A 21,581-nucleotide genomic window follows, 5' to 3' on the forward strand; every position below is an offset into this window, starting at 1 on the left:
AAAAAAAAACGTACGTGCAAAGTGGGTGGTTGCAGAAACTACGATATCGGAACTTACTCTGTGTTGTACTTAACGGTGATTCAATATTACAGGATTTTTCATTGTTGTGAAAGTATTTTCACAGAAACAAAGCTGATGGTGGTAAGAAACCGAATAAATGATAAAGTACATTAATACTCTGCACTGAGCCCTCGGATGCCACGGATCCTTTATACCAACATGCTCAGAGAATATCCGTGAAAAAACCTACGAAATTTATATTTGATGTTTGGTCTTTTTTTTCTGAAAGCTATACGGCGCTTTATTATTCTTCCTAGAGGCTACTGTTGTTTAGTGTCCTTGTCAAGGGCAACTCTGTTATGCACTAACACCAAACGGTCTTAACTTACAGCAGATGACTTCCCAGCTTCTCCTCGCTGCTCATATTTCAACTTTGCTGTCAGGTAACATGCGTACGGTACCAATGTAATTCGTGAGGTGAGCCCTGTCTTCAACTTCCGCGAAAACACGAAGCGGACAAGCGACTCACACCTTCGATCCTTGGAATTATTTATTAGGCGACACGAAGACTTCCTTGCAACGGTTTATAACTGCTAACCTCGAAGTTTTCGAGGCACAGTAAAGTATTCAGCTGTCCACAGACAGTGTGTTCACAGAAATCTTAACCGGCTACTACAAATGTGGACAGCACACGTGATTCGCTTTATGTAACACCCCCTCCGTACTTTTGTGCTGGCTGGCATAATGCTTAGGAGCCTCGACTTCCGCTACTAGTGAAAGGAAAGAGGGCGGAGGGGGGGTTACTTCCCGACAACGCAAACGTCATCACTGACAAAGCTGAACATTATTTTTTATGAGTGGACAATACACCCAACTTTTTTCACTTGTTCTCAAACTAGAAGGAAAGTGCAGTTCATGATCTCATTTGTACAGCACCCAATGGTCTTCAGAGTACATTCTTATCCCATTAAGTCCCAATTTTTTTAAAAAATTTAATTTTTTATTCCTTAATTATAATGTACATAGTGTATGAACCACAATAAGTACAAAAATAGCCAAAGAATATTCATACATGCTGATATAATGGCCGTCCTCAAAATAGGACACTGGGATCTAACAGTATCGTATACCATACTAAACTGCATTCAAGTCTTAACTATTTATTTCTTGTGAAATGGTACAAAACACTTAACACACAGTGTTACACGGCATTTAACAAAATATGGTTTTGGTTTCCCATTGCATTTAGCTCTTATACATCTTCTTTGCGTGCTTCTTTTGTCAATCATACGACCAATTCCATCAAACCTGATGTTTGGTATCACTCTCAACTGACTTGATGGGTATTCCATTGGACGTCCAATATTCAGTCTTCCAGTGTCCAATTTCAGGTATGTACTTGTAACAGCACGTCTGAAATCCAGTAAATCCTGTGCATTTTTCCCATGTACTAGTCTGTGGAAGAGTGAGGCATTTACGAGGGCCATTTCCAGCAAACGTGTAATAGGACCCAGTACCATTTTTTCCCTCTAATTACCGTCGCATATTTTCCAACTAACCAGTCATGGTGGTCAACACCTCCCATGTCGCGTTATACGATTTCAAAACGGCAGGTTGTTGCACTTGTCTTCTTACTTGCTTGTCTACTGTACCGCGTAGCTGCTCCCAAAGGTTCAACTTGGTCAAAATTTGTACCAACTGTAACGCATCTGTTGTGCCATCGAACAAATAAGACTTCACCATTCCTGTCGAACTGGTAGCCATAGTTTCCTCCAACTGTCTTTTTTTCATTTCGTTGCTGCTCAGTAGTGGACAGTCACCAACTCGATTCTCTCTGACAGTCCCAGTTGCTCAAAAACCCAAATTTCTCAGATGAATCAGAAGATCTCTACTAGTGAAGAAATTGTCAAAGTACACACAATAATTCTCGGGTTTTTCAGTGCAGTCCAACATGTTTAGGACTACTCTAGATCCCAATAGTAGGCCATTCCTTGCAGTATCTTCTGGGTCCTTTCCACAGTATAAATCAAATTTGAAACAGTAGTCACTTGCTCCACAAAGAGACCACAACTTATAGCCAAATCTAATAGGCTTGCCTGGAATAAACTGTCCATCTGAAGCTGTATTATTTACTAATGGGTAACATATTGATAAATATATTTATATAATACACTGTAAATTCCAAACTAACTTCATATTCTGTAATATACAGGGTGTCCCAGCTATCTTGTCCACCCAAAATATCTCTGGAACAATAACAGCTATTGGAAAACGACTTTCACCGGTATCAATGTAGGGCTGGGGCCCATGAATGTACATACTGGGAAACATTCTAAAACGAAAGCATGTGTTTGCTGCCCGTAATCGCGATGTGATTGACATGCGTAAACACACTTCCATACTTATCAAGAGGTCCGAAACGAATAATACGGTCTGCTGCCATCCTGCATTAACGTCGTACATTCCAGCAGGTATGGGGTTCACGCCTGAGCCTCAGGACGTGCGCTAGCAGCGCATGTCGGGTGTTTCAAGCGTCAACTTCGCGTCTCAATATCTCGGGATGTAATGGGAATATTGCGATGCAATCAACGCCATTGTGTATGTGCTTTGTCATGCTATGGATTGCTGAAGAAAAAGATAGGTCCATTAAAAAAACATAAGTTTGTTAAAAAACACACATGCTTTCGTTTTAGAATATTTCCAAATATGTACATTCACGGGCCCCAGCCCTACATTGATACCGGTGAAACTCGTTTTCCAATAGCTGTTATTGTTCCAGAGATATTTTGGGTGGACAAGATAGCTGGGACACCCTGTACAAAATTTGGTAAAATTACCACGTTGTAAAAAGAAAATACATCAGCAGTAGTAGAGATTCATATTCGAACGTGCAGCAAGACAAATAACTGAAATGATAACACCAAGTCCCAGTGTCCTATTTCGAGCAGACCAAATTTTATAACAATGGAAAACAATGAATATAGCTCCAATTGAGCTAACAATGCAAGTAGTTTAAAAGACACATTGTTGACTATAAATAATCGCAAAAAGATCATTGCCACATATTTCAAATATTACTAAATTGTCGATAAAGTAAATACCTGTAATAACGAAAAGTTTGCCTTAGTATTCAATAATCAATTAATAATAGGATTTATTGCTTTTAATTTCCTGTAAGCATACATTTGTTATAAAAAGCATCAACAAATGACGTAGAACAGTAATATTTGAAAATTAATAATTTATTGTGTATTTATAAATAAATGTGCTCTGCCCTCAAAATAGGACACTGAACTGTTTGTCCGTGCACTTTACTGATAATCACACTACATACTATTCTTGTCGAAATTAAAGCCTTTTGAAGCTCAATGGTAAATTATTTGAAATAAGTGGGACTTATAGTGTGAATACTGACATGGATTTTTATTTTCCTGTTATTTCGCTTCTGTGACGTCGTTACCAAGCTTTCCTTCAAGGCCTACGGAGAAAATTGAACAAATTTAGGCTTACGGTTTCGTCTTCGTTCATCATTATTTTCTCACACAACCACTAATTATTTACATAGTTTCACTCCGTGTGCAGGTACAAGTGCTAGGTGAATTATTTCTCTGTCGTTAATACGTTGTGCGCATCAACGTGTTTGCTGGAGTACGGACTAGTTCGACATGTGCGTTTCCAAATTTTACTGTAGAACATGCAAGAATGTCTTAGAACAGTCGAAAATTTCCGTTAACGTTCGAGAAAATTCACCAAAGGCCGAGAACATTACCTTTGTTTCCTTTGAGAAGTACATTTATGCGAAAGAGACAGGTGTCCTGAGGACCACCATGTGATGGCGATTACTCCAACGTTCATATCTCCCCAACCACAGCAACAGCAGCAACAACAACAACAACAACAAAACTGGTACTGCAGAATGGAGGAACGAATGGTTCCACCAGACACCCAAACCAGCGATTGGCGACCTGTTGCTTTGGAGGTATCGTCAGCTGCATCCACTCTTCCTGAAATACATATAAGAATTACAAAAAGTATGTTTAAATTCTCGACATAACGGTGGTGGTAGCAAACAGTAATATCGAAACACTGTTGACTGCCGTGCATCGCCGTCGGTGCAATAATTGCGTGTCATCCACCTGTCTTTCATCGGGGCACTCGTTCTAGCTGTACACTGTTGTCTGTTTAGCACAGTAGGTCTCGCCGAAGCAGCGTCGTCGTTCATAGCCCGTGAACTCTTGACAGCAATTAAACTGGGTATACCACTTCTTCGGCGCGAAGCGATTTCGTAATTTAACTGTTGGTTCTTCGGTAGTTCCGTGGTTGATTGTCCTTTCCTTGCTCTCCTTTATACTTGAATGCGATTGAAAGTCAAAACCATTCAAGAAAAGTTGATCTTCTCCATCCCAGGCGACTTTATTCGTGTAGGGGTGAGTGTAGAGGAAGTTCTGTGTCGTCTGTGGTTCTTCTACTTGCAGTCTTCTTGCTGGTCAAGGAAAGGACGATGTTAGGAAGTACATGCAACCTACTGATCTTTTCGGGACACAATGCTCCGCTTATCGCTCTCAAAGCATCGTGTAGCTGCTCACTGAGTTTGCTTGAGTCGACACTAGTTTCCAAACTGCGCTCTTCAGCTGGGAAAACTAGGCTCTTGGCTCCAAAGCATTAGTGCGGTGACGCTAAGTATTTATCTTTTTCTTCCATTCTCCGGCAATGGGGTCAAGGGGGGATGGACGGTAGAGAACATGGCCCTTTTAGTTCTCAGGTCTTTACAACTATATCGCAATTAGACTTGATGGTTGCAGAGAGCTTACCGATTGAGTTAATCTTGGAGTGGATTTCAGGTTCCCTCCCTCGCCTTATAGATTCTGTTAAAGTGTCCCGTTAAGCATCTGGCTGCAAATAATATATTGTCCAAGTCACAGCTCGGTGTTCGTAAGGGTTCTGATATAGTGAAAGCTATTTACACCTATAATGAGAATGTACTTCATTCATTAGATAATACATTGGAGGCTACTGCAATTCCTGTGACCTGTCAAAAGACTTTGACTGCGTGAACCACAGCATTCTCTTAAGTAAATTAGAATATTATGGTGTCACTGGCAGTGCTGGAGTAGGCAAGTTTTTTTTATTTATGTATATCCTATATCTGACGTCTTTCTCACTGGAAATACAGACTTCTTTAGGCGCTTAAGCAATTCTATGGTATGCCCTTCTCAACTGAATTTGCTATCCCATAAACTTAGCACTGTCAACCTCGTCGATTTGCATGTCTTCATATGTTATATACATGCTGGAAGGCAACCTTTTACAGGTTCTGAACTCCATATATTGGGTCTTCCCAAAGTTTAATGGCAGTGAACTAGCTTCAAACCATTTATCAATGTTAGTGATGACTTGATTAGCAGCTATTTCTAAATCTGTACTTGACTCACTAATTACTGCAAACAAGACAAACTTACCATCTGGCAGTGTAACACACGAGAGGTCATTAATGTATACAAGAAAAAGCAATGGGTCCAAGATTCAACCTTCAGGAACACCACATGTAAAATAATTACCAATTAGATGAAGACTGACTGCTTACTGCACAGGTATTTTGCAATGACACTCTTTATTTCTTGTTAGATATGACTCAGACCATTTTGCAGCACTGCCAGTGACACGAAATGAAGATTTCCTTCTAGCATGTGTATAACACATCAAGACATGCAGATCAAAGAGGGTGACAGCGTTAAATTCTGGGATTACAATTTGAAAATAAATTCAGCTGGTGAGAGCATACCACGGAACTGCTTAAGCGACTAAACAAGTCTGTATCTGCAGTGAGAATATCAGATGTAGGAGATATAAATACAAAAAACTTGCATACTTCGCTTACTTTCAATCTATTATATCATACGGGATCATATTCTGGGGTAACTCATCAAACTGAGCAAAAGTTTTTAGGGTGCAAAAGCGAGTGATAACAATCTTTTGTGGTGTAAATTCAAGAACTTCATGTAGAAACCCGTTCAAGGAACTTTGTATTCTAACTGTTGCTTCTCAATATACTTATTCCTTAATGAAATTAGTTGCAAGTAGTTTCTCTGTTTCCAACCAATAGTTCAATACATAGTATCAATACCGGGAATGAGAACAATCTACATAAACACGTAAAATCACTTACCTTGGTCGACAAAGGGATCCAATATTCAAGAACACACATTTTCAATAAATTGCCAGCCACCATTAAAAACTTAGTTTCAGGTAATGCACGGTTTAAACAGTTAGAAAGACTCCTTGGTAGGCAACTCCTTCTGCTCTATAGACGAATATCTTAACAGACTGTTAAGCCAGCTTAAGTAAAAATGTGTTAGATTTCAGTTTTGACAGCACTTTGTCACAAGTCAAGATTAGTATTTTGTGTAGGATAAATTTATTAATAGTGCATGACAAAGTTCCATTCTGAAAGTGTTAATTCTGTAAATATTAGCTGTTACAGTTTACCACATTGTATTCACCTACGTCGACAATCTCGTGAAAAATGATCAGAGTAGTAAGTGTTACTGTACATTCAAATGTTCTGTGTTTTATGATATACTTTTGACATTTTTCCTCACAAACGAGAATAATCTCCTATTTCGGATCTATGGAACGAAAACTGAATCTAATCTCTAATAGCCAAGGTAAACAGCCAGAAAGGGAGGAGAAAATAAAATAAAACTTACTGAGTTGATAGGAAATGCGAGGTTATTTCAGTGATTGCAAACTTGTCACATTTACAAAGAACTAAGCAGCGTGAGCCCACATATTAATATGACGTTGCATCCTCTTTGGCCTGGATGCATGCACTGATGTCAGGAAGAGTGTCATAAAGTCGTTGTAACCTCTCCTGAGACAACCTGACCCACAACTGCTATAACTGTGCAAGCTCCCTACGTTCAGTTGTAATCAAGACTTCAGTAAAAATGGCAAAGGTAATGTTAATGAGAACACTGGGAGGAGTTGTGCTCTAAATAACAACAGATTAAGTCATTCTTAACATCACAAAACAAAATGGCTAAAGAAAGGGCACACACACATTTTTATTGGACAAACCCTTTCAGTGATTTGCGTTCTATGGTGAACAAAGTGATCAGCTGGGGATCAACGCACGACACTAACCAGAACTAATCACTTTACCTGACTTCATACATGTGATCCTTGGTATGGCCCAAAAACTACGCTACAATCAAGCATCTATACTCTACTCGTTCTATTCCATAAAAAAATATGGTTCCAAAGAACAGGGTGCTTAGAAGCATATATTGGAGCCCTACGCCGGAGCAGCTAATACTTTACCCTCCTTCTAGTCAGGCCGGCACACCACAATGCACTCGGTGAATAGAGGCATGGACGGCAGCAATCTGTTTTTAACGGCGCGCACCCGTAAAAATGCAAGTACGCGATCTCGCGTTCGGCTAATTCGGAACGCAAGTACTTCCCTATGAGCCTCTGAAATACCACTGAATTCCAGTGTACAGGTGGACCCGTTTGCTGGTCTGCGAAACCAATTTGTCTCCATGCCACGACTATGTGTGACAGAGTATGTCAAATGTTCAGACGGCCGACTTAAAACAAATAAGTACACTCACGCATCGCTCGTTGTGTGGGTGATGCAAGAAGCAGTACCTCTGACGGTTCAGATGGTGAGTGTCACAGGCTCTAAGTGGCACACTAGCAAAGGACACAAGTGTCACCGTTTAGGTAAAGACCTGCAGTTCTTTACTGGCGAAGCGCCAGTGCAAGAGTGTCCTCTTCTCTTTCTCTCAGCTTTCCTATCCAGCTCGGTACCCTTGCACATTTACATCTTAAACTATATCTAGCCCAAGCCAATCGCGAGCTGAAGTGCAGCACTCAAAGCTGGGAGACCCCCCCCCCCCCTTTGCTCTGCATACACATTTGACCAATCAGCGACTTCAAAAATTAATTGGGAGAAAAGGAAAAAAGATTCAGCTTCACAGCCTCGTTCCTGCGCGTTTATGCCCTGTCTTTTGCCAAAAGCATGGCCTGGATGGAACCACAGCCCTCCTTAAAAATGTCGTTATCTCCCCTGATGCGCCCATTTCTATCTTTCCAAAGAACAGCAATAAACTCCCTAAAAGCCTCGTTCCTTCACAAATATGTCTTGTAGCAGTCTGGACGTCTGGGCGCCACTGACCTGTCCCAAGGAAATTTGCAGAAACACATTCGTCTCATCGGCTTCCTGCCTAACAAGGGCCCATCCTATGCTTTATTGCCGGTCATCAGTGCTCTGCCCATAGCAGCTGCGATTCCTTGGCGCTAGTCGGCCTACCTGGACGCGGCCGCCGACCGGCCGGCGCCATCCAATGTGTCTGCACAGTGCGACCAAGGGACTGGACAGTCTGCAAATGTTTTCACCCAAGTTCCTCCGAAAAAACGTTCCCCTCGGCCATCAGCCACCCTACGCTTTTTCTGCAGTCGTTTAAATTGGCACCCTCTTCCTTTGAACGCAGGTAAAGCTTACCACTATGCCTTCACTAGAGCACACGAATAAGAGTATTAGCTACTCAAAACCATTTCGTTATATGAATGAAGTCAGATCGTATGCAGGTATAACAACCAAGTAATAAAGATCGACTTCCACAAGAACACTGCACAGCATAAAACCATACCAGGAGCGAGAACGCCCTGCAATCTCTCAGCTGGTCATTCACATCCTGGATAGTGGCATTGTGACAGTGTTGATGTCCGAGCTGGCGCTGCATATGTTCTGTCAGGGACCCATCTGGTTATATCGCTGGCAAAGGTAGTACTTTAATGTCACACAGTTCATGTACACATGTCATGTGTGGATGAACAATGTCTGGTTGACTGTCCGGTTTGTTGTGTGAGTGGTAACACAGGAGTCGGTGATTACCGTGGTGATGTTAGAGTTCTCTTAGTCACTACTAGCCGTGACGTGAAGTTACATGCATGAAGCCACTAGGGGCACTTCTGTGCGTCTTCAAAACATTCATCGGTTGCCGCCATAATCATTGTTGACAAATGAACTGTGTGTACGTAATAGTTTTTCTGGTTTTTAGGCTCAAGCGTATTCGTTAGTCTGCCTAATCGTTCACTAACGTCAGCAGTTATCAGTAATACTGGCTGTCGGAAGGTAGTGAATTATGTATTCGCTAACAGACTTTGGTATAGTGGGACATCCAACGTGGTATCGACGCTTAAAGTTCTCTACATATGATCAGATGCACCTGTACAGGTGATATCTAAAGGTGAACCAGAGCGAGTATTTAAACCAAATCGTGCACGCCAATACGACTACAGAGTACAGTTGAAATTCAACTTTTTTTATTGGGTTGCCAGCGCAGGTCTCCGATCGAAGGCTCTAAGTGAACATTCATGTTCAGGTCAGCACGTAAGGCTATCTACATGTCTGCATCTACAAGGATACTCGGCAAATCACATTTAAGTGCCTGGCAGAGGGTTCATCGAACCACCTTTACAATTCTCTATTATTCCAATCTCGTATAGCGCGGAGAGACTGAACACCTATATCTTTCCGTACGAGCTCTGATTTCCCTTATTTTCATTGTGCTGATCGTTCCTCTCTATGTAGGTCGATGTCAACAAAATATTTTCGCATTCGGAGGAGAAAGTTGGTGATTGGAATTTCGTGAAGAGATACCGTCTCAACGAAAAACGCCTTTCTTTCAATGATGTCCAGCCCAAATTCTGTATCATTTCAGTGACACTCTCTCCCATATTTCGCGATAATACAAAATGTGCTGCCTTTCTTCGAACTTTTTCGATGTACTCCGTCAGTCCTATCTGGTAAATATCCCACACCGCGCAGCAATATTCTAAAAGAGGACGGACAAGCGTAGTGTAGGCAGTCTCCTTAGTAGATCTGTTACATTTTCTAAATGTCTTGCCAATAAAACGTAGTCTTTGGTTAGCCTTCCCCACAACATTTGCTATGTCTTCCTTCCAATTTAAGTTGCTTCTTATTGCAATACCTAGTTATTTAGTTGAACTTACGGCTTTTAGGTTAGACTGATTTATCGTGTAACCGAAGTTTGAGTTCCTTTTAGCACTCATGTGGATGACCTCACAGTTTCCGTTATTTAGGGTCAACTGCCACTTTTCGCACCATTCACATATCTGTTCTAAATCGTTTCGCAGTATGTTTTGGTCTTCTGAAGACTTTATTAATCGATAAACGACAGCAATATCTGCAAACAACCGAAGACGGCTGCTCAGATTCTCTCCAAAATCGTTTATGTAGATAATGAACAGCAAAGGACCTATAACACTACCTTGGGAAACGCCAGAAATCACTTTCGTTTCACTCAATGACTTTCCATCAATTACTACGAACTGTGACCTCTGACAAGAAATCACAAATCCAGTCACACAACTGAGACGATATTCCATAAGCACGAAATTTCACTACTTGTGTGGTACAGTGTCAAAAGCCTTCCGGAAATGCTTAAATAATTAAGTTCTGTTGTTGATTGCGCTATGCTAATTTGGAGTTCCGATAGTATGTTCTTTTCTCTGTCTCTGTCTCTCTCTCTCTGTCTCTCTCTGTCTCTGTCTCTCTGTCTCTCTCTCTCTCTCTCTCTCTCTCTCTCTCTCTCTCTCTCTGTCTCTCTCTCTTTTTGAGTAAGTCATCAGATGACTAGTTTGAGTCGGCCTGCCGTAAATTCCTCCTTGCAACCTACGATCTGTTATTTGTCGGATGTTTACCAATCTCAGTTTTAACCTGAACAGATTGCCGCAGTACCGGGGATGTTATTCCCTGACGTTTTAACACACATCCTCTACACCCAACGAATAAACAATAGATGTACAACTCGCAGATCATAATGGCTAAAAAATTTAATTTGCACAAGGCAGTTGCAGCATCCAAAACGCAGTCGGTGTGGTAGTAATGTGCTAATGAAGATTGAGATAAGTGTTACACCAACGGAAGGTGAGCGAAGGCTCGAAACGACCATTGGGGTGGATAAAAATTCGTAAGTGGGAGCATAAGTTCATAGCGTTCTTGTTTTGCATGTTGGTATGCCGGTTACTCTGGGTTTATTTATCGATTATCATTTTTTATTTGTAGTTAACTGTTGCTGTTTGATGATACGTATTTCAATTTTGTCATTTGCGGATAATGGAACTGTGTACTCTAGGAAATGGAGTGCGAAGTGGAGAAATCTGAACACTTCCGACGTACTGTTCTGTTTGAGTTCAGTAGAAGGGTGATAATAGCGAAGACAGCCAGAAGCATTTGCATAATGACATTGGACAGAGTAAGGAAGGAAAATGATTTTCTCGTTTCAAGGAACATCGTTTTGACGTTAGTAACTATCCATTGGAACTACTGACGGCCTTGGGAGAGCCAGCCCTGACAAAACTCTACCATCTGGTGAGCAAGATGTATGAAACAGGCGAAATACCCACAGACTTCAAGAAAAATATAATAATTCCAATCCCAAAGAAAGCAGGTGTTGACAGATGTGAGAATTACCGAACAATCAGTTTAATAAGCCACAGCTGCAAAATACTAACACGAATTCTTTACAGACGAATGGAAAAACTAGTAGAAGCCGACCTCGGGGAAGATCAGTTTGGATTCCGTAGAAATACTGGAACACGTGAGGCAATACTGACCTTACGACTTACCTTAGAAGAAAGATTAAGGAAAGGCAAACCTACGTTTCTAGCATTTGTAGACTTAGAGAAAGCTTTTGACAATGTTGACTGGAATACTCTCTTTCAAATTCTGAAGGTGGCATGGGTAAAATACAGGGAGCGAAAGGCTATTTACAATTTGTACAGAAACCAGATGGCAGTTATAAGAGTCGAGGGACATGAAAGGGAAGCAGTGGTTGGGAAGGGAGTAAGACAGGGTTGTAGCCCCTCCCCGATGTTATTCAATCTGTATATTGAGCAAGCAGTAAAGGAAACAAAAGAAAAATTCGGAGTAGGTATTAAAATCCATGGAGAAGAAATAAAAACTTTGAGGTTCGCCGATGACATTGTAATTCTGTCAGACAGCAAAGGACTTGGAAGAGCAGTTGAACGGAATGGATGGTGTCTTGAAGGGAGGATATAAGATGAACATCAACAAAAGCAAAACGAGGATAATGGAATGTAGTCGAATTAAGTCGGGTGATGTTGAGGGTATTAGATTAGGAAATGAGACACTTAAAGTAGTAAAGGAGTTTTGCTATTTGGGGAGCAAAATAACTGATGATGGTCGAAGTAGAGAGCATATAAAATGTAGACTGGCAATGGCAAGGAAAGCGTTTCTGAAGAAGAGAAATTTGTTAACATCGAGTATAGATTTAAGTGTCAGGAAGTCATTTCTGAAAGTATTTGTATGGAGTGTAGCCATGTATGGAAGTGAAACATGGACGGTAAATAGTTTGGACAAGAAGAGAATAGAAGCTTTCGAAATGTGGTGCTACAGAAGAATGCTGAAGATTAGATGGGTAGATCACATAACTAATGAGGAGGTACTGAATAGGATTGGGGAGAAGAGGAGTTTGTGGCACAACTTGACCAGAAGAAGGGATCGGTTGGTAGGACATGTTCTGAGGCATCAAGGGATCACCAATTTAGTATTGGAGGGCAGCGTGGAGGGTAAAAATCGTAGGGGGAGACCAAGAGATGAATACACTAAGCAGATTCAGAAGGATGTAGGTTGCAGTAGGTACTGGGAGATGAAGAAGCTTGCACAGGATAGAGTAGCATGGAAAGCTGCATCAAACCAGTCTCAGGACTGAAGACCACAACAACAACAACAACTACTACTACTACTACTACTACTACTACTATCCGTGTTCAGGAAGACACATTAATCCACTATGATCCACATCAGTGTACTCGAGAACTGGCAAATGTGATCAACTGTAATTATTCCACCATCGTGCGACATTTGTATGTAATGGGGAAAGTTCGAAAATCGGGTGCGTTAGTACAGCACGCTCTAAGCGAGAACCAAGAAACAGGCTGAGATATGAGTATTTCTGCTTACTCCTCAACAGTTGGCTCTTGAACAATACCGACATCTTTACTGGTGACGAGAAATGGTGTCTTGATTCTAACATACGCAAAAGAAAGGAGCGGTTGAGCCCAAACAAAGCAGCAACTCCTGTAAAAAGGCTTGCGCACATCCACAAAAGACAGTTATGCATCTGGTGGAACAACGACAGTGTGGTGCTCCCCAAATTTCTTCCCTGAGGTGTAACCATTACTGCTGATGTTTATTGTCAAAAACGAAGACGTCTTGCAGACGCAATCCAAGAACGACTAGGAAGACTGCGTGAAGTGATGCTATTCCACAATAAGGCCGGCCCGAATTTGGCTCTACTGACAAACGCTGTACGGGAGTGGGGTTGGGAAGTCATTCTACACCCGTATTATTTATTTGATCTTGCGCCATCAGATTTCCATCTTTCCCGCTTTCTATCGTAGAGCCTTGAAGGAACTTCTTTCCCTGACGAAAATGCGTCTCCCGACAAGGCTCTCGACGAATTCTACGCCTCAAAACCACTGATTTCTACAGTCACGGATTCAGTTACCCCAGCGTTGGCGGAATGTTGTAAATAGTGAAGGAAAACATACTATTCATGAATAAACTGTTACGTCTATGCGTTGTGTTTATTAGACTTATTGAAAAATGCAACGAACTTATGCACAAACTCAACGTAAAAAGTGGTTGATAGCTGTGTATCTTAAAGTAATTTAATACAAAACCCCGTTGTGATCGGTGAGTAAAATAAATAAATTGACAGTCTGTTAAATTTTCTGAAGGAACTAGCAAGCCTGTAATAGCCAATGCGTTTTCCTCAGACGAAACAATGGACACAGCTGATACTGAAAACCTGTCAATTTTAGCGTAGATTACACGTGTACCACGCATGTGCAGGTAAGCTTGTCCAGTTACACTTGACTTGCATACATCGAGCGAGGTGGGGCACTGGTAAGGCACTCAAGTGTTCGAGAGGACGGCAGTTCAAATACCCGTCCGACCTTCCAGGCCTTTCCCTAACTCAGTCGACGTGAATGCCGGGATGACTGCTTTAAAAAGGCAAGGCCGCTTTCCTTTCTCATCCTCCTCCAGTCAAGCTTGTGCCACATCTCCAGTAACCGCTTGGTTGACGGAACGCTAACCAGTAATCTACGTTACTTTTTCTTTTTCTGTCAGGTTCACCTAAAAGTTAATTTGGAAAGTAAGTAGCACCCTACAGGTGGGCAGGTACCTTTTCCTGTGATTGCCTTTGCTAACACGGTATAACATGTCTGACCTAACTGCTATCCTCAGTTACTATATACTTACATCTTAGAGTTTTGCATGGTCCTGTTGAAGGTGGTGTACCGTTGCCTTCCTCCGAACTTAGAGATGACTTACTTATAGGAACATACCGATTAACGTAAACTCCAAACCATGGTGCAACTCGACATTTTTCACATCAAAAAACATTGCTAGATAGGTGAGAAATAAGTGTCAGCTAAATTCCTAACGATGGCCGGAATCGAACCCGAGAATTTTGCGTCTGCATTCGAGGCATGTTCAGAAAGTTTGTCTTTATTTTCTAGAAAAAATGTTTGAAAGAAGATACTGGGTATTGTTGATACATTTCTTGACTATTTTTGCAAACAGAACCGTTATCCAGTTCAGTGTCTGTGGTGAACCGCGGCGCAAGCTTCTTCATGTCCTCCTCGAAGAACTCTTCCGCCAGCTCCTACCCTCACTTCACACCCTCCTACTGCGTCTGCTCGACTGTTGAAAATTTAGTTCTACTCTGTGTCCCTTCAGGGAGGTGCAAAGATAATAACCTGAAGGCACCGTTTCAGGGGAGTACGGGAGAGGGGTCTCGAAACATCCCAGCCAAATGAGTCCAAGAGCACCTTGGTGGCTAAAGCTGTGAGACAACGGGCAATGTCGTGCAGTGGGCACACCCATTCTTCATTATTCCCTCCTATTTCGAATGCTCCGTTTGAGTTTTTTAGGGGCACACAGTATCGTAGTGTATTGATGGTCTCCCCCTGAGGCAGAAATTCGACAAATATGATACCTTGTTGGTCCCAAAATTATGCCCGATGTTGTGGTTCTGAAAGTTTTGCCAAATGGGTAATTGGTGTGACGCCAGATTTAGTATTGTCTTTTTGTTTCAGACGTGTAACAGTCCACCAACATGTTCTCTTCAGTCACAACAGAACTCAGAAAATCCTCACCTTCCAATTCAAATTGGTCAAGAAACTCGTGGCCGTCATTGACCTGATTTTTCTTGTGCTGCTCTGTCAGCTGTTTTGGGACACATCTTTCGCAGAGTTTATAGTATCCCAGCGTTTCTGTACTTGTTTAGTATAAGAGAGGTCTGGAGAGTTGTGGAAACTTTACAGAAATTTTATCCACTGTCGGTCGGCGGTGTTGAACATTTTCTCGATTTTTTGCAGCAACTCATTCGAAATGGAAAGTGTTCCACTTCTCTGTCGTCATTAACTTCTGTTCTGCCTTCACTAACCTCACACCACTTAAACACCTTCGTTCTGTTCGTAATACCGTCGACGTAAACCGTTTTGATTCGTGAAAAAAGTTCGGTAAGTATTATTCCTTGCTCAAGTACGAAGCAAATCAAAACACGCGGCAGGAACTTAGCGAGAATTCTCACCGACATCTTTCAGGCAACTGGACACTGCAACACGAGTTTACACACTACCGTGTTCTTGCGACGCTCACTCCGGTCAGGTATTCCTCTCTATCACTCACATTTGCAAATTGTCGCAAAACAAGAGACGGCCGGTGTGGCCGTGCGGTTAAAGGCTTAAGTCTGGAACCGCGTGACCGCTACGGTCACAGGTTCGAATCCTGCCTCGGGCATGGATGTGTGTGATGTCCTTAGGTTAGTTAGGTTTAATTAGTTCTAAGTTCTAGGCGACTGATGACCTCAGCAGTTGAGTCGCGTAGTGCTCAGAGCCATTTGTCGCAAAACAAGAAAACCATAGCCCGTTATGGTCACAGTACACTTGCTTTCTGTACGTGCCTCGTACACTACCTAACAACAAAAGTTAAGGACTCGGAAGTCATCGAATGCCAGTCTAAGTTTGTACGTGTATACACCACCGACAGATGTGCAAATGATTAGGATTGCAGTTCTGCGACAAGCAGAACGGCCACCGGAGTACATCAGTGTTGTGTTTGGCGTTGTTAGTAGAACTGGTAGGTTTTTTATAAGGGGCGTGAATGGTGCCAGATTTTGAGTGATCGCCGTGAAGGAAGCAGAGACGCAGTCTACTCGTGTGGGAAGCCTTTATCAACACCTGAGAGAATTTTACAGGGGGCTTCATTATGGGTCTCAGATTGGTCGAAAAATACAATATCAAGATTTTTGGAGCTTTTGGCTGTGGCAGGCAAAAAGCAGCCAGTATGCTGATAAGACCACAATACATACTGCTGCGTTTGGCATGGGTCTGTGACAGGGAAGCGTGGAACGATTATACACGATTCCGCGCTGTGTTCAGGAACGTATCGGTGTTTTATGCTACCCCTGGATACTTTGCAACGAGACATCGGATACCACGAGACCCTTATGTCAACTTACTCAAAAAATATTCTTGAACAATCTCCGAAATTTATAGTCAGAGGTGTTACCCTTTTCTTCTGAAAGCCACACCGCCGTTCATTCGTATTTTGTGTCGTTGTCTAGAGCAGCTCTTTTCTGTGCCTACCCTTAAGTCTCAATTTACAGCAGATACTTCCGCTGCTTTTCCTTGTTGCAGCTTTGCCGTCAGGTAACATGAGTACTGTAGTAAATTGTGGGGGTGGTCGCTATCTTCAATTTCCACGAAACCACGAAGCGGACAAATGACACACACCTTCGACCCCCGGGAATTATTCAGTAGACACCACGAAGACCTTGCAACGGTTTATGAATCAGTTGGTCGTAACGGCTAACCTCAAAATTACTTTCGTGACAGCTAGCTCAAGTATTAGTAACCTCAACTTTGTACTACGGGGAAATCAACATAATGAAGCGGCTTCCTGTCAATGTAGATCTCATCAAGGGAGGCGCAGAATATTTATTTATGAGCTGCAAAGAGATCAACACTCGGTCTTTTTTGCATTTATTCCGAGAACTTTCGCTCTACATCAGTTGGTGTGATACTTATGTCCATCTTCAATAACACATTATTAAGTGCTGGACGTGTTCCAATCTCTATTTAAACCTCTACAGATACCTGTAGTACCATGGGAGTTATTCCATGATGTTTTAACATACACTCCTGGAAATTGAAATAAGAACACCGTGAATTCATTGTCCCAGGAAGGGGAAACTTTATTGACACATTCCTGGCGTCAGATACATCACATGATCACACTGACAGTACCACAGGCACATAGACACAGGCAACAGAGCATGCACAATGTCGGCACTAGTACAGTGTATATCCACCTTTCGCAGCAATGCAGGCTGCTATTCTCCCATGGAGACGATCGTAGAGATGCTGGATGTAGTCCTGTGGAACGGCTTGCCATGCCATTTGCACCTGGCGCCTCAGTTGGACCAGCGTTCGTGCTGGACGTGCAGACCGCGTGAGACGACGCTTCATCCAGTCCCAAACATGCTCAATGGGGGACAGATCCGGAGATCTTGCTGGCCAGAGTAGTTGACTTACACCTTCTAGAGCACGTTGGGTGGCACGGGATACATGCGGACGTGCATTGTCCTGTTGGAACAGCAAGTTCCCTTGCCGGTCTAGGAATGGTAGAACGATGGGTTCGATGACGGTTTGGATGTACCGTGCACTATTCAGTGTCCCCTCGACGATCACCAGTGGTGTACGGCCAGTGTAGGAGATCGCTCCCCACACCATGATGCCGGGTGTTGGCCCTGTGTGCCTCGGTCGTATGCACTCCTGATTGTGGCGCTTACCTGCACGGCGCCAAACACGCATACGACCATCATTGGCACCAAGGCAGAAGCGACTCTCATCGCTGAAGACGACACGTCTCCATTCGTCCCTCCATTCACGCCTGTCGCGACACCACTGGAGGCGGGCTGCACGATATTGGGGCGTGAGCGGAAGACGGCCTAACGGTGTGCGGGACCGTAGCCCAGCTTCATGGAGACGGTTGCGAATGGTCCTCGCCGATACCCCAGGAGCAACAGTGTCCCTAATTTGCTGGGAAGTGGCGGTGCGGTCCCCTACGGCACTGCGTAGGATCCTACGGTCTTGGCGTGCATCCGTGCGTCGCTGCGGTCCGGTCCCAGGTCGACGGGCGCGTGCACCTTCCGCCGACCACTGGCGACAACATCGATGTACTGTGGAGACCTCACGCCCCACGTGTTGAGCAATTCGGCGGTACGTCCACCCGGCCTCCCGCATGCCCACTATACGCCCTCGCTCAAAGTCCGTCAACTGCACATACGGTTCACGTCCACGCTGTCGCGGCATGCTACCAGTGTTAAAGACTGCGATGGAGCTCCGTATGCCACGGCAAACTGGCTGACACTGACGGCGGCGGTGCACAAATGCTGCGCAGCTAGCGCCATTCGACGGCCAACACCGCGGTTCCTGGTGTGTCCGCTGTGCCGTGCGTGTGATCATTGCTTGTACAGCCCTCTCGCAGTGTCCGGAGCAAGTATGGTGGGTCTGACACACCGGTGTCAATGTGTTCTTTTTTCCATTTCCTACGCACCTAACGAGTAAACTCTAGATGTACAACTCGAAAATCATAAAGGGTAAACAATTTAATTGGCACAGGGCAGTTCCAGCATCCAAAATGCAATCAACGTGTTAATAGAGATTATAGGTTGCAAGGTGGAATTCTTGGTGGGCCGATGCAAACGAGCCATCTGATGACTTTCTTAAAGAAAAGACAGAGGGAGAGATACAGTTAAAGTTGCTAACCACCTGTTTGCTATCGCTTTTATTTTCTTGGTCTTAGCTTCCAGAAGAGAGAGTTCGATTTACAGCGTTAAGTGAATTCGTCAGCATTGTTGTTCCCTTCACAAAAAGTTGGTGCTGGCCGCCAGGCTGTACCCTTACGCCTTGGTAACAAGTTGGAGATATTGCCCACTGCTGAAAGTACTTCTGAGCCAGCAAGGGCGGCCTCGCCCGGCGGTGGCCTCTAAGGATGGGAAGAAAGCCGATGCGTACTCCGTGTCCAATATGTGGAAAGTGTCCTTCCGGATGCCATGAAGGGCACAGGGTGCAGCCAGCTGGAGGTGGTGGCTCATGTCGGCACTAATGACGCGTGTTGCTATGGATAGGAAGAGATTCTCTCTGGTTTCCGGCGGCTGTCTGAGTTGGTGAAGACTGCCAGTCTTGCTAGCAAGATGAAGGCGAAGCTCGCCGTCTGCAGCATCGTCGACACGACCGATTGCGGACCTTTGGTACAGAGCCGAGTGGAGGGTCTGAATCAGAGGCTCAGACGGCTCTGCGACCGTGTAGGCTGCAGATTCCTCGACTTGCGCCATAGGGTGGTCGAGTTTTGGGTTCCACTAAATAGGTCAGGTGTCCACTACCCACAGGAGGCGGCTACACAGGTAGCAGGGGCTGTGTGGCGTGGACTGGACGGTTTTTTTAGGTTTGACAGTCTCGGGAAAGATCAAAAAGGGCTCCAATCTCAAAGGGTACAGGTCAAAGAAACGACGAGAATCGACCACTCAACAGTCGCTATTGTAGTTGTAAATTGTCTTAGCTGCGTTGGAAAAGTACCAGAGCTTCAAGCGCTGATACAAAGCACTGAAGCTGAAATCGTTATAGGAACAGAAAGCTGGCTAAGGCCGGAGATACATTCTGCTGAAATTGTTACAAAGGCGCAAACCGTGTTCAGAAGGCATAGATTCAATCTACCCTCGATCTGTTCGCGAAAATACATGTTCAAAGCCGGCGGTAAACAGAAAACATCTTCCGAAATTGTATTAAATGCTTTCTCTGAGAATTAATTCATGGGGCCACACGAATTGTAAATGGTTGCGAAAACACACTTGACCTCTTAGTCACAAATAATCCTGATCTAATAGAGAGCGTCATGGCGGATACAGGGATTAGTGAACACAAGGTCACTGTAGCGAGGCTCAAAACCATATCAAACAAAACCACTAAAAATAAACGGAAAATATATTTATTTAAAACAGCAGATAAAAATTCGCTTGATGCGTTCCTAAGAGTGTCTCCATTCCTTCCAAGCTAATTATGTAAGTGTAGACCAGATATGGTCAAATTCAAAGATACACTATCGACAGAAATAAATAGACTCATACCGCATAAGTTAATAAGAGACGCGACTGATCCACCATGGTACACAAAACGTCAGAACACTTTTGCAAAAGAAACGAAAAAACATGCCAAATACAGAAGAACGCAAAATCCCCAAGACCGGCTAAGTGTCACGGAAGTTCGAAATTTAGTGCGGACGTCAATGCGAAATGTTTTTAAGTGTTTCCACAGTGAAACATTGTCTTAAAATATGGTAGAAAGCCCAAAGAGATTCTGGTCGTACGTAAAGTACACCAGAGGCAAAAAACAGTCAATAGCATCAATGCGCGATAGCGATTGAAATGTTACCGATGATGGTGCCACTAAAGCGGAGTTACTAAATACAGTTTTCCGTAATTCCTTCACGAAACAAGACGAAGTAAATATCCCAGAATACGAAACCAGAACAGCTGTTAGCATGAGTGACCTAAAATTAGGTATCTTATGTGTTGCGAAACAACTAAAATCACTTAAGAATAGCAAGTCTTCCAGTCCAGATGGTATACCAATCAGGTTCAAAATGGTTCAAATGGCTCTGAGCACTATAAGAGTTAACTTCTGAGGTCATCAGTCCCCTAGAACTTAGAACCACTTAAACCTAACTCACCTAAGGACATAACATACATCCATGCCCGAAGCAGGATTCGAACCTGCGACCGTAGTGATCGCGCGGTTCCAGACTAGCGCCTAGAACCGCTCGGCCACTGCGGCCGGCCAGTCAGGTTCCTTTCCGAGTATACGGAAACAATAGCGCCTTTCTAAAGCAATCATATATAACCACTCACTTGACGAAAGGTCTGTTCCTAAGGACTGAAAAGTAGCACAGGTCACACCAATATTCAAGAGAGGAAATAGGAGTAACCCATTGAATTACAGACCCATATCACTGACCTCAATTAGAATTAGGGTTTTGGAGCATATACTGTACTTGAACATTATGAATCACTTTGAAGAAAATGACTTGTTGATACATAACCAACACGGATTCAGAAAATATCGTTCCTGTGCAATTCCCATGAAGTAATGAGTGCTGTCGACAAGGGATCTCAGATCGATTCCATATTGCTAGATTTCCAGAAGGCTTTTGATATCTATTAATCAAATTGCGTGCATATGGAGTATCGTCTCAGTTGTGTGACTGGATTCGTGATTTCTTCTCAGAGAGGTCACAGTTCGTAGTGACAGACGGTAAATCATCGAGTAGAACAGAAGTGATATCTGGCGTTCCGCAAGGTGGTGTCATAGACCCTCTGCTGTTCCTGATTTACATAAACGATCTAGGCGATAATCTGAGCAACCCCCTTAGATTGTGTGCAGATTAAGCTGTAATT

The 21,581-nt window shown here is 43.2% G+C and overlaps 1 protein-coding gene across 1 annotated transcript in view; it reads right to left on the bottom strand.

Annotated features, from left to right (window-relative positions):
• Positions 1-1,585, bottom strand: part of LOC126204178 (octapeptide-repeat protein T2-like) — a 34,824-nt gene extending 33,239 nt beyond the window's left edge. The window contains exon 1 of the mRNA XM_049938583.1: positions 1,560-1,585. Within this exon, the coding sequence (XP_049794540.1) occupies positions 1,560-1,585 (26 nt within the window). The remainder of the gene's footprint in view (positions 1-1,559) is intronic.
• Positions 1,586-21,581: the final 19,996 nt, after the last annotated feature.

Source organism: Schistocerca nitens, chromosome 9 (assembly GCF_023898315.1).
Source record: "Schistocerca nitens isolate TAMUIC-IGC-003100 chromosome 9, iqSchNite1.1, whole genome shotgun sequence".
Lineage (NCBI taxonomy): Eukaryota > Metazoa > Arthropoda > Insecta > Orthoptera > Acrididae > Schistocerca > Schistocerca nitens.